We start from the raw sequence: 14042 nt of genomic DNA on the forward strand, positions 1-14042 counted from the left end.
AATAAACAAACAAAAAAGAAAAAATGTATGTGACAGACAATAGTGGAAAAAATGGAGAAGATTAGAATTCCCACTCGGTGGTTGTGCACCTCCTTCAACCAGTCAAGTTAGAGTTTACATCAATATCTGTCCAAATTTGACCTCATTTTATTCTACAGGGTGTCCCTAAATTCTAGACACATGGGAAATCTTATTAACTATAAGTCTTTTTGCCTCCACAGATCAAATATAGCTATTATATTAAATGTATATTTGATTATCAAATATACAGGTCCCTAAAGTCTGAACGCAGGCAAAAATACATATTTTCAAGACATGAAATTTTAAGCATTTTATTCAACAGAATTAACAAACAATATCTTCAATATGATTTCCACCATTTGTGATGCAAAGATTCACGTGAACATATTTAATCTGTGGAGGCAAAAGAATTGTAGTTAATGAGATTACCTATGTGTTCAGACTTGAAGGACACCCTGTATTACACATCGGTGTTAAATTTGGTCACAAATTTTGAAGTCTTACTGTTTATACTGTTCCCACTGTGATTTATCCCCATTTTTATATTGTTATTCATCTAGCATATTTATATTATCTACAGTATATCGTATTTATATATGCAGTGTGTTCATAATATATCATATTGTGATGCCCATACTGCATATTCTATACAGATTACTCAAGCAGCTTGGATATTTATGTCGTACATACTTAAACATAACGTTTATCATTCTGTGTATATCTTAGCACATTCTTAAAGCTTTTGCACTTTTATTCCTCCTTTTGCACTTCTGGTGAGATGCTAAACTGCATTTCACTGTCTTATTACTTGTACTGAAATATATTGCAATGACAACAAAAATTAATCTGAAGTAATCTAAAAACATGTTTTGTGAGGGGCTGAGTAGTGACTTGGTGATTGGCACTTTAGCCTTGCAGCTAGAAGATCCCTGGTTCACGTCCCAGCCTTCCCAGGATATTAATGCATGGAGTTTGCATGTTCTCCCTGTGCATGCAGGGAGAAAACCCATTTTCTCCAGCTTCCTCCCACAGTCCAAAAACATGCAGAGGTTAATTGGTAGTTCTAAATTGACTGTAAGTGTGAATGTCAGTGTGCTTGTTTGTCTCTATATGTAGCCTTGTGATCGACTGGTGACCTGTCCAGGGTGTCTCCTGCCTTCACCCTAAGTCAGCTGGGATAGACTCCAGATCCTAACGAGGATTAAGCAGTGTATAGATGATGGATGGATGCGTTGTAAGGTCACAAGAGCAGTTCAATGCTTGTTCCTAATTTGAAGTATTCTCTCAAAGACATTGAGTTAATGAGAAAATAAGGCTACACAATTACAGGGACAAGAAATGACAGACGTCCATGGAGGTTTCTCTGGTGTCTAAGCAGTTCATGTTAGAAAGTTCATGGGTCAGCGTGATTTTGTCATCACAGAACAGGTTCAGAACAAGTAGTTCGCAAGTTGTTAAACACACATACCACAAGTTATGCAATGTACAATATTATGTAGAGTGTTAAAGGGCTACACTGCTGATAGATGGCACAACCTGCAAAACCCGTAAAGCTCAAAGAAAAAGTTACATCATGAAAATACACTTAATGACTTTATTCACAATTATTATCAGGCATAATTTCATTAATGGCAGACAGGCGAGCTATGTTTGAGTTGTAGCTGCAAGACTGACAACATGCAAAATGCTTCAAGGTGTGATTAAGCAAGGTTTAAGACACGTTACTACATGTTTTAAACACATTTGCATTTAAAATGTCCCTATTGATTAATGATTGAAACTGGAACAAATATGCAAAAAGGCCAATCAGAGGTGCTAAAAGCTGGCAGCTGCATTCACTGCTAAAATAAAGTGCAGCAAAACACGTGGTCAAAAGCTTGGACTGATGACAAGCAAGACACAAGGTGCCCACCAGACAGAAATTCAGACTACAGTCACAAGCTGAGGTTTCTAACTGTTTCTCTTGGTGTGGATGAGAACGTCTCTCTGCAGGTTGACGTCTAGACTCCCAATAGTTTTACTGCCAGGCGGGTCAGTCACCAGAGTCAGTTTGTTGAACACTCCTCTGCCAAAATAGTCAGCAACGACGGAGAAGCCATCATTTGAGCCGCGTAACTGAAAACCAGAAAAAAAGACACAAGAGCCTGCATTTATTCAACATTCCATTGGCGTTTAGGCAAGTACACTACAAAACAGATCAAAGCAGACCATGGAAATCGTGACGCCTGAAAGGAAGTACACTGAACCAACAACTTCCTTCGTTTCTGGTAAGCATCCCTCTTGACAAGCTCCAGTATTTTTACCTGTCTGTTGAAGTGGTCATGTAGGTCGCGTTTCTGGTCCTGGGCACGCAGCATATCCATGACTTTGCGGTTCTCTGGAGTGCAAGTAGGGCACTCAGCCTCGCTCTCAGCATAGCTTTCAAAGCAGTGTTGGTGGAAGGAGTGGCTGCACAGGAAATGAACAGACGGAAGCTCCAACGGACTGTTGCACATGTTACACTTGGTCTTCTGGAATATCTTGGCACTGTGTGGAAATACAGAGGTTAGGACTTGCAACTATGTTGGGTAATCTGTGACTCCTGCAGGTCACATTAGCAGTAAAAACCTTTTGGTGATAATCAATGAAACAAACTCTGGCATGGTGACGATACAAGTACATCTTAAACATTTATAATATTGTGAAGAAATGTACATTTCAGTTATTTAATAAAGTTAAAATTTTATATATTTTACATTCATTACACAAAGTAAAATGTTTCAAGCATTTTTCTATACAAGTATGTCTTAAACACTTATAGTTATTTAAGAAAGTGAACATTTTATATATTCCACATTCATTACACAAAATAAAATGTTTCAAGCATTTTTCTTTTAAAATTTTGATAATTATAGCGTACAGCTCAAAAATGTTAAGAACATACTTCGAAATATTAGAATATTTCATTTTGAGTTTGAGTAAATTACTAATGAAATAATATAAATACCATGTAGACAGTCTAGCTGATTACACACACCATAATCGTGGGGAAGACTGCTGATTTGAAAGTCGTCCAGAAAACAATCATTAACATCCTCCACAAAGAAAGTAGACCACAGAAGGTCTGCCATTGGCTGAGTGACATATGGAAGCATTAATAGAAAGCTGACTGAAGGCTTGTGTATAGGAAAAGATGTACAAGTAACAGGAATGACCACAGCCTGTCAAGAAAAGTCATTTCAAGAACTTGGGGGAGCTTTACAAGGACTGAGGCTGATATCAGTGCATCAAGAGCCAACATGCACACATACCTTGAAGGAAAGGAGTTATGACAGATAATTTATTCATCCACTTGGGGAAGTTCAAAGCATTCAGTAGCTTAGACATGTTGCATTTCAGAAAAATAATGAAAACAGTGTGTAAAATAATGCACATATTCCTAACATGAAGCCCCTCCCGAACCACAGAGAAGCACTTAGCACCTGTCCACAAAGCTACTACTAAATGGTTGGCTGACCATGATATTACTGTGCTTGATTGGCTGGCTAACTACCCTCATCCGAACCACACAGAACCCAGTATGGAGTACGGTTAGGAGGAATATGAGAAACATCTGAACCAAAAATACAGACGAGCTGAAGGCTGCTGTCAAAGCAACCTGGACTTCAATAACACCTCAGCAGTGCCACAGGCTGATCGCCTCTATGACACACTGCATAGATGCAGTAGCTCCCAACCAAGTACTGAGTGTAAAAATGAACAGAGTTTTCAGACATTGGACATTTTTGTACTGTGAATGCTTTTTGATGAATTTTTAAGAATAATCTAGTACTTTGAGATACTGGATTTCTGATTTTCATGAGCTATAAGCCACAATAATCAAAATGAAAACATTAAAGGATAATGGATATAAAATACATGAAAGTTTACCCCTTTGGATTAAATCATGAAAAAAAGAACTTTGTCATGATCAAAAAATGTCATTCCTTGTGACTCACCTCATTTTAAGCTCCTGGATCTCAGAGCGGAGGTGAGCCGTTTCCTCGCGGTACTGGCGGATTTTGCGTTCATCGTCCTCTATCTGCTGGCTCTCTCTCTGCAGCTTATTGATGAGGTAGTCCTTGATGACGGACAGAGTGGCCGTCGAGTTGTGTGCTAATGTTTGCACCACTACAACCACACAAAGGGACGATATGTTGTGCAAAATCCTGCTTTTTACACTACATCGTACTGATGTGAAACGATATGTGCTCTCAGTACTTACCTGAGCTTACTCTGTGACATTTCCAACACGATCCAAACAAATATGTATAAAATAAACCAACTCACCAAGTAGTGGAGGCATCAGGTTGTTTTGATCTATGTGATGTAGGACCTCACTGATGTAGGCCTTGCAGTCCTCTTCCTTTCTGGCAAAGTATCCCAGTGCCTGCTCCCAAAGGCAACCCTCTTGAGCTCCATAATGCTTGCAGGCCTCTACCACTTTTCCATACTCTTCATTTTGCATGTGGTAGTGCATAATCTGCTGGTACCTATGCAGAAATGTAAATCCTGTTCAATTTATAAACAGTTACGGAATCTAAATAAACTCATCGAGCACACCTGCTCACGCATGCAGTTATCCAATCAGCCAATCGTGTGGCAGCAGTGTAGTGCACAAACTTCTACAGAAACAGGTCGGGAGTTGCAGCTAATGCTCAGAATGAGGGAAAAATGTGTTTTAGTGACCTGAGATTTTCACAGTCTCCAGAGTATACCTAGACGTGTGAAAAACAAAAAGCCACCATGTAAGTGAGATGTGTGCAGCTGGAATCACTTTACTGATGAAAAAGATTAAAGAAAAATGGCCAGACTCGTTGGAGATGACAGAAAAGCAGCTGAGGACAAACAACATGTCAAAGCTTGGGGTTATGGCTACAAAAGACCACATCAGTTTCCTCTCCTGCAAACCAAGAACAGAAATATGAGTGTCCAGTGGGCAAAGCTCTCCAAAACTGGACAGATGAAGACAGAAAAACCTAGTCTGGTTAGATTCTGCTGAGGCTGCACATGCATGGATCTAGTCTGTCTTCTATCAACAGTGCAGGCTGCTGTTGGTATTATGATGTGGGGGGTGTATTATTGGCTCACTTTTGGCCCATAATACCAGCATTCGCGGTTTGAATGCCACAGCTGGTCTGAATATGTCTGACCGTCTTTTAATTGCTGCTTCAGGCAGGATAAAGCGCCAGGGCACCAGGCAAATGTTGCTTCAAACTGTTTTCAGTAACATGACGGTGAGTTCAGTGCACTTCAGTGGCCTCCCCAGTCACCAGATCTGAATCCTGCACAACACTTTTGGGATTTAGTAGAACGTAACCCAGGGAACTAATGGGATACAATCATCTCAACATGAAGAAGTGTCTCAAAAGAATGTTTCTTGTGAAATCCACAATATAGAAGGGAGGTCTGATACAGGATTGGTATGCTGTTCCTTATAAAGTGCTTGGTGAGTGTCTGTGTATGTCTTGGATATTGATATTCAATCTCATGACTGGTTTATACCAGACACAAAAACCTTGATCATATTCAGCTGATGTGTGGTTTATGGCTCACCTTTATAATTCAGATAGATTCAGACATTTTTACCTGACACATGGAGACAGTGACTAATGAGAGGTTATGTTAAGTTGTGATGTGCTGCTTTATCACTTCAACTGGGATCAAACATAGCAGGAGGCTGTTTGGTCTCCCTCACTTACAGTTTGCCTTTCTCATAAAGGTAGAGGACGCCTTCTTTGAAGTTGTGCATCTGGCAAAGGACCAGGGCCTTATCAAACACAGTGTTGTCACTCCTCAGCAGGAACACAGCTTCCCCCTGCAGGACCTTTTTTCTCTGCAAACATATGGATTAGAAATTATGGAAAGGTTTTCATACTGTGGTACAAAAGTATAATGGCAGCATTTATAACTATTTTGTGTTTTGCACCGACCTCAGGGTCCTGTTCGTGTGCCCAGTCTTGCAGTCGGAGTTCCAGCAGTGTGTCATAAACACCCTGGGGAGAACTGGGGTCCACCTTAATCATGTGCTCCAGGAAGGCTTTCAGCTCCCGAGGATTATTGGCAAAAATTGGGATGAATTCCTCTGAGTTGGCCTTCAAACAAAACAAACGTGAACACTTGTTAAGGCCAATATTAGTGATAAATGCCTTAAACATATGATCTGTGAGGAATTAGTCTTCAATACAAAAGACAGCAACAGAACTTCCGACTGACCTTACTGACCCGGCTCATGTCCAGGCTGTCTTTTTCAGTAATGTCACCACTGGGTTTGTAGTTAGTGCACAGACCCTTCAAGAGCAATGTGGTACCTTCAGGAACATGGTGCATCAGGGTCTTTCCATAGCGCTTCATGTTGCTTTCAGCTTGTTCAAAAGACAGACGCCCAATGTAACGCAATCCTTCCTGATAGTTCTGGGTTTTGGAGGGAAACAAAACAAGTGAGTTACTTAGCCCATCAAGTTCTCTTGTGGGTACTGCTACGTACCTAAATTCATTGATATATAACATATACTAATCAAACTAACTGCTATACAATCAGAGGGGCAACAAAGACTGGATATACAACAGAAATTAACTGTAGGAAAACGTAGGTCAGAATTCCACTGGTCCATATTGCAGGATTTTGCTTCGTATATATTAGAAAGGGGCAAAGACTAAATGTCAAATTGGTCTTAAGCGTCGTGGATAAATAAGGAGACTGCAATTGAATAGACTCTCGCTATTTTATATGCACTTTTGGGTTTGTCAGTGGCTGTCAAAATACCTGATCATGATCATGCAGAACTTTTATTCCACACAGAACTAATCAAGTGAACTGATAAAAAGCTACTGTGAATGAACTTCCGACTGTCTACACCTCTGTGTTTGTGAGTATTTAAGCTCCTTTGAGATATTCACTCTCTTCAGATGGTGCTGAGCATTTTCAAGTCTGAGTAAACACTGGTCACTCTTTTGTAAAAGCTGCAACAGCAATCTTACTACAGTGTTCATAAAAAATACGGGACCGCCTTAGAATTATTGTGTTTTGTCTGATTCTCTTGGACTAAGTTAAAACTCCGAAGACGGTGTGACATTCGTTTTAAAATGTATAATAAAATACAAAAAAGGATGCTATTTATGTCTGTTTATAGAAAAGTAATGAATTTGTTTCCACTTAACATTCCTTGTAAATGCACATTAGAACAATAAAAAGCGCACCGAGGCAGGAACAAAAGCAATTAATTTTAACTTGTCAGGGGAAGATAGGTGAAATAAAGTAGCTTTCAGCAGCACCAAAAGATGATTTAATACACCTCTCTAACAAATGTTTGTACATCTACTTGCACGTTTTTACTTTGAGGTCCTCCAGCTGGATCTTCAGGTACCACTCGTGGTGCATGTGTTTCTCAGCCAAGAAGACAGCATGACTGTGGTAGCCAGCCTGGCGAAGAACCTTGATGGCAATCTCAACATCAAAGTGGACTTCACTTTCACTGCTCTGTTGAAATGTAGTGCAGGAAGACAGATGCGTTAAATGTGGCAACCCGTTAGTGGCTTATCCATTCAGACACACCTGTTCTTTGATGGAAGTCACTTTATAAAGTCACTGTAAAAAGAGCTGTTAGATTTTCTATGCCTTATTACTCCGCCAAGGAACGGCAGAGTTATGTGATGATCGGCGTACGTTTGTCCATCTGTTTGTGTGTTTGTCTGTCTGTTAGCAACATTACTCAAAAATGGACAAAGAGATTAGGATGAAATTTTCAGGAAAGGTCAGAAATGACACAAGGACCACCTTATCAGATTTTGGCAGTGATGCAACTTACAGTCTGGATCCACGCATTTGTTAAAGATTTCTGTATCACTGCAAGATAGCGCACGGTGTCACTGTAACTATGACAAAATGTGAATACTAAGTCAGCTGCCTGCTGATGATCACATGATTGCGATCCTTCTACGAATCGACCGCTGCGGACTTATCGGGGCTTATATGTCGAAAATGAGATAAGGCACAATTGATTAAATTGTGGGGGTGTTTCCAAGTCCAAGCAATTCCCACCGGCCGCTACACATTTAGGTGACACGATTCAGTATCTTTACATAACATACACATGCATAACACACGCCTGTGCTCAGTGCAAAGTCATTTTGTTTGTGGGTACATCCATATTAAATGGCCACATTCTATGTTGCCGTGATTTCTGATGATCAATAACTAACAAGAAAAGCAGTCATGGGATAGGAGACGGCCCCGCAATTTAATCAACTGTTCCTTGTGTGATTTTTGACGGGTAAGTCCCGATAAGTCTGCAGTGGTCGATTTGTAGTAGGATCGCAATCATGTGATCGTTAGCAGGCAGCTGACGCAGCGTTCACTTCTTGCCATAGCTACAGTGACGCCATGCTGCTATCTCGCAATGATACGGAAATCCTTAACAATTCCATGGATCCAGACTTTAAGCGGCATCACTGCCAAAATCTGATAAGGTGATACTTGTGTCATTTCTGACATTTCCTGAAAATTTCATCCAAAACCGTTACTCCGTTTTTGAGTAATGTTGCTAACAGACAAACAGACAGGCAAACCAACGGCAATCATCACATACCTCTGCTGATGCCCCGCCTCCTTGGTGGAGTAATAAACAAATGCTGCATTTATTTTTATAAAAAGCTGCATTTCTGACAATGCCATATGGGGGAATGAACAGCCTTGGCAGAGTACTGCGCTCTCTAAGTGCTTTTTTAGTTTAAACATTTGTGATTATTATGAAAAACATTAGTGGTCATTATCACCCATTAATCACCTTAATAAATTCTTCCAATTTAGAGCTGTCCTTTAGCTTGGTGTAACAGTTTAGCAGCAGGGTGGTGTGGTCTGCATTGGCCAGTGACTGCCTGTGCAGAGCTTGCAGATAAGCTGTCAGGTTGTGGATCCTCTGTGCATCTAGGAATTTCCTGATGACGTACGATGGCTCCAGTTTACCAATAGTGCTGTTGAAAAACACAGTGATGTTTTAAGTGCTGTTGGATGAAATGATCAGCTATCCAATGTGTGAAAGCTGTGCAACTACAGAGAAATAAATTGTAGTGCTACACTGAAAATTTTCTCAGGCCACAAAATCATCATGGCACCTTGGTTCTGGTACATCTAACAGTTCTACATGGTGTAACAGGAAATAAAATGGTAAAACAATAGTCAAACAGAGTACGTGTCTCAATCCAATCTAAGATAATAAAAAGAGCTTCAGCCCTGGCAAATATTTAGTGCTGTAATTACCGAATGTACTGTTGGATGGCACCATCATGATCTCCTTTAAGGTACAGATGATCTCCATACTGTCTGAAGATCTCGGACAGTCCATCACTGTCCAGGTGTTGGCTCTTAGCCAGGTTTATGGCCATCACAAACAGGTTCTTCTTAAACAGCATCTTAATATACAAACACAGAGGTAACAACCCTGCTTTCTAATCCAGAATAATGCTAGGTACTAAATTGAATTATAAGGGATTACAGTCCTCATCGCTATTCTTTACAAGTAATGAATTGTCAGTTACATATTGCACACACCTCCAATTTGGTCTGTGTGTCTTTCTCTTGGAGAACAAACATTTTTCCATCTCTGGTCAGAATGTAGAAGGAGCCCCACTCTGCTACTACGTCAATCACATCATCGAAAGAGGCACTGTAGGCGATGAACTTGTTGTCCAGGTCATAGATGGTCAGAAGCTGTTTATCTGACGGAAAGCTCTCCCTGCTCCCAAACCCTGTCCTGATATGAAAATGGACACCATCAGCAGTCACATAGGAAACATCTGTCTTTCTGTGAGACTTTATAGTGCTGATCATTAACTGCTGGTCTACAATCTCAAAATAAAACACTTAATTTTCATCTTGTTATATTAGCCCATTTCTAGACAGTGTTAAATATTATGCTTTGTTTGACATGAAGTTCACATAGAATACCTTCTTCTTGCACACATATCTCATTTAATAATGTGTGTAATAAATATGGTGCAGCTCACATTACACTAATGGACTTCTGTTATTGTGCCTTTTAACACCACAATGTCACAGAGTAGCATGGCTTTTACAATCAGTGGAATATTTACTCAGCTGATTGATGTCAAGTTACCATCAATAGAGCACAATGTAGTGCTCTAAACGGGCACTGCAAATATGTATCATCACACAAGGGGAAGACATGGAGAAATATTAGTTAAATAACAGGCCTCCTGAATATGTACTACTAGCTGCCTCAAATATGTGGTTCTGGATTGGAGCTGTTTTGAGTCATTCTACATTTCTCATGCCACATCTTTATTTAACTATTATCATATATTTTGACATCATGCACTGCCCATTAAGATATTGGTGATCCCCTAATCTCAGGTCCACTCCTCCTGCTTACTGTCTTGATTTAAATATCTGAGGTAAGGTAGCATAGTACATACAGGCTTTCTGTATGCATCTTTCAGCAAAATGCAGCAGAAACTGGTGCTTTTCAGCTTGAGGATATCAAATTTTCTAAGTACAAAAAGGGAGCAAGCAAATGTTTCAACACCACTTGAGACTTGCATGAAGACAGAGCAATGTTGAAACATACACACTACTACTACTTTCCTTATTGAGTTGTTGGTTTAAAAGTAAAGCTATTTTATAGCAAGAAATGACAAAATGAACGTAATCCAACACTAAAAGGCTGTAACTGAAGCAGTGTTCTCCAGCCAATTGTATTACGTAACCATTTACCTAGTACTGTACGGTGTATCCCAGAGTACTTTATGAGTACATTACTTTTATTTTCTGTGGGCATTAATGATATTAGTTTCAACCAGAGATGGTCTCACTGAGGAAAAAGTGAAGAGGGGAACACAACTAAATTTAAATGGCAGTTTGTGATGAATTAAATCTCCTGCTTGGCCTACTTGTGTGACTTTTTAAGCCTTGTTTCTATAAAATATTTTTATGTGCATTTTGAAGTATTACTATAGATAATGTGAATGGAAGCAGCAAAATTCAATAAAACTTCCTCAAGTTAAAAAAAAAAAGAAGCTTTTACAATCTCTTGACGTGGGTTTCGAGTTTTTTGAAACCAGACTACACATGATTGCACAGACCTACATGTGGTGGCAGAAATGCTCTAAGACTCAGCATCACCTGTCTGATGTGTGCAAAATTAGCATTTAGCAGACAACAAAGAAATGGATTTTAAAATGTCTCCTATAGCTTGTGCCTGTTGACAATTTAAAGCAGATGTTGCAGGATCACAAACCCACCATTGCCTGGTGCAGTTTCTTAGGAGGTAGCAAGAAACACCAACTGTAGAGGAAAGGGCCACAGATCTTTGCTAAATAACCACCCTAATCTGTCAACAGTATTTGCACATATCCTTTCGGATGAAAATATTTCCATGTGAACATCCAAAGTCTCATATAAACACAGCCCCTCAATGGTTAGTGTGCGTTAATTTTGTTTGCTCAGCGATGTCCTTACTTGTTGGGTGACTTTACATCCCTGATGAGTAAGAACAGATATCCGCGGTGCCAGTGGGCAAGAAGCTTGTGTCCATCAAAGGCAAAGCAGGGGCCTCGTTCATCAGGCTGATACAGGTACACGCATTCATCACCAGCCACAATGAACTGGGAATCTTGGGAGGGATCTGCCAAAGACGAGCACTGCAGTGCGCAGCCATGTGTATCCAGCTCTATTTTAGGATACTCCTTGATGGACAGAGTGTAGCACTGAGCAAGGGAAAAAGAAAATGGCAACGTTGTGAGCTGAAAGACTATTTTGTCATCTTTAAGTTGAGAAAAAATTCTCTTTAAAATTTCAAAATATGTAATAGCTGCAATTACCACAATGTTCAAGGCGGACCAAACTTACATGGACTTTCTCCAGAGTGGCGACAAATAAGTGTGTAACTTTTGCTACTTGGCGGAAGGCAAGGCCTGTGACTGGGCAAGTTCCCTCGTGCAGAGTCAGAATTTTACTGTGACGATCTCTGGTGATGTCACCTTTGGTCAAAACCACACTGCCATCTGTGAAGCCTGTCAACAAATACACCTTTTATAACCTCCTATAAAGAGTGAGGGCAAAACTGAAAACTGCCAAACAGTGATTACAGAGTCAACTAGATGAAAGTAGAACCTGTTACTGTGTCTTACCAATGGCCATAAAGTTGAGGTTTTCATGTACACTGAGGCAAGACACTTCAGTTGGTTTGTTACCAGGAATTGCAGGAAAAATCCGAGTGCAGAGTGGATTTCCACTGTCTCTTTTGTCTAAGTTCCAGACCTTTACCTAAGAAATGAACATCGATTCAGTTTAGTGGTGGTTCAAGATCATTTACAAAATTCTTCTGATTGAAACTTGTATGGAAAACATAACACTTACTAAAGGGTTAATTCCATGTTCATCCTGCCCCACTGATACAAGAATACTGTGCTGCTTCAGCTGATAGAGATGTGTTACCCTCAACTTGTAAGCCTGAAAAGAAGTCAGCTGCAGGGACCGTGTCAAAAGCCAGATCTTACCATCCATATGTATCATTGTAGAGGTTAAGGACAATTACATGATTCGTTTGTGTAAGATTTCATATACACTCGACTCACTATCATCTGTCTCCGAGTTATTGTTACTATAAAACAGGGATGTCGACCTCATTTTAGTTCAGGGGCCACATTCAGCCCAATTACATCTCCAGTGGGCCAGATCAGTAAAATCAGAGCATAATTACCTATAAATAACACAACTTTAAATTTGTCTCTCTGTTTTAGTGCAAAAAAGTAAAAACATTATGAACAACCTGAAGTTCCTGAAGAAAAATAAGCGCAATTTCAACAATATTATGCCTCAATTTGTCATTTACACATTACAACTTACACATCACAGTGTGTCTACAAAGGCACACAGCATTTAGTCACATATCTGGAACTGAACAATATAGTGTTTTACTGTAAGATCAAAACAACTAGAAATTATTTAAAATGTACAGTTCTAAAAATTTACAATCTGCAATTAACGTCTTCCCTGTAATTTTCCCACGGGCCGGACTGGACCCTCTGGCGAGCCGCTTTTGGCCCGCGGACCTTGTTTGACACCCCTGTTATAAAGGAGGAGTATGTAGGATTATAAGACGTCGTAATTTAGCATATTATCAATGTACTAAATGTCAATAACTCACAACTGCTAGTGGAATCTCAAGTATTGCCTCTCAGCTATTATTCTCAGGCGTAACTTGAAAATATTTATCAGTTTGGTGTGACGCCGTTTCCACTTTCACAGAAAACAGGACACTCTGGCTCTACTGTTCAGTCTTCAGGCCATTGCTTGAGTTTATTTCTAAGATAAACAGCCAGTCGTTTCTGAGACACTGTCTAAATTCCCTCGGTTTGAGGCTTCACATTACCTAAACCGGAGCTAGCATCAGCTGTCAGTAGCCTAGCATAACAGAGCCTGACGCCATTAAAGGATATCACCAAGAACGATGTGACCACGGCCGGAGTCACAAGCCGATATTCCTTTTGGAAGAACAAAATCTTTCCCATTATCCACAGGATCCTTCACAGTGTCTTTATCAAAGAATACAAATTTTCTCCACTGTAAGAAGGCTGCCATTTTGTTAGCACAGTAGCCTGACTGGAGGCGTAGTCATGTGACACGAAAAAACCCAAAACGTCTAATTCTTCTTCTTTGGTGCTTTATAGCAGTTGGCATCATTTAAGTTGCATTACTGCCTCCTTCTGGCTCTCATGGTTATCCCTCCGTTTCATTATAGTCTTGCAATTAGTGAAGTGGTTTTCATCAAACTTAAATATCAGTTTTCAAGTCATCACACTCAAACCATCAGTCTTTTAAGCACATAACTGCACAATTTTCACATTTGTTTCAAAGCTTTATAATTAGTCTTATTTGTGATGATGTACAGATATAATCATATGGTGTGCTTTGATGTACTTGCCAGTTTTAGCTACCACCTGAAAGACTGGTATACCTTAAAGATTCATTATATTAATTTTTA

At 39.8% G+C, this 14042-nt stretch overlaps 1 protein-coding gene across 1 annotated transcript; it reads right to left on the reverse strand.

Moving 5' to 3' along the window:
• Positions 1–1601: 1601 nt before the first annotated feature.
• vps11 (VPS11 core subunit of CORVET and HOPS complexes) lies at positions 1602–13682 on the reverse strand. Its single transcript, XM_055017507.1, has 16 exons — positions 13494–13682; positions 12416–12560; positions 12187–12322; positions 11906–12069; positions 11516–11763; positions 9590–9791; positions 9299–9450; positions 8826–9012; positions 7376–7519; positions 6256–6453; positions 5973–6134; positions 5742–5875; positions 4330–4532; positions 3999–4170; positions 2325–2547; positions 1602–2136 (listed from the first exon to the last, which is right to left on the reverse strand). The coding sequence occupies exons 1-16, from the start codon at positions 13637–13639 to the stop codon at positions 1972–1974; spliced, it is 2781 nt and encodes a 926-aa protein (XP_054873482.1). The 5' UTR covers positions 13640–13682; the 3' UTR covers positions 1602–1971.
• Between the last annotated feature and the right edge of the window lie 360 nt (positions 13683–14042).

Source organism: Amphiprion ocellaris, chromosome 14, assembly GCF_022539595.1.
Source record: "Amphiprion ocellaris isolate individual 3 ecotype Okinawa chromosome 14, ASM2253959v1, whole genome shotgun sequence".
Lineage (NCBI taxonomy): Eukaryota > Metazoa > Chordata > Actinopteri > Pomacentridae > Amphiprion > Amphiprion ocellaris.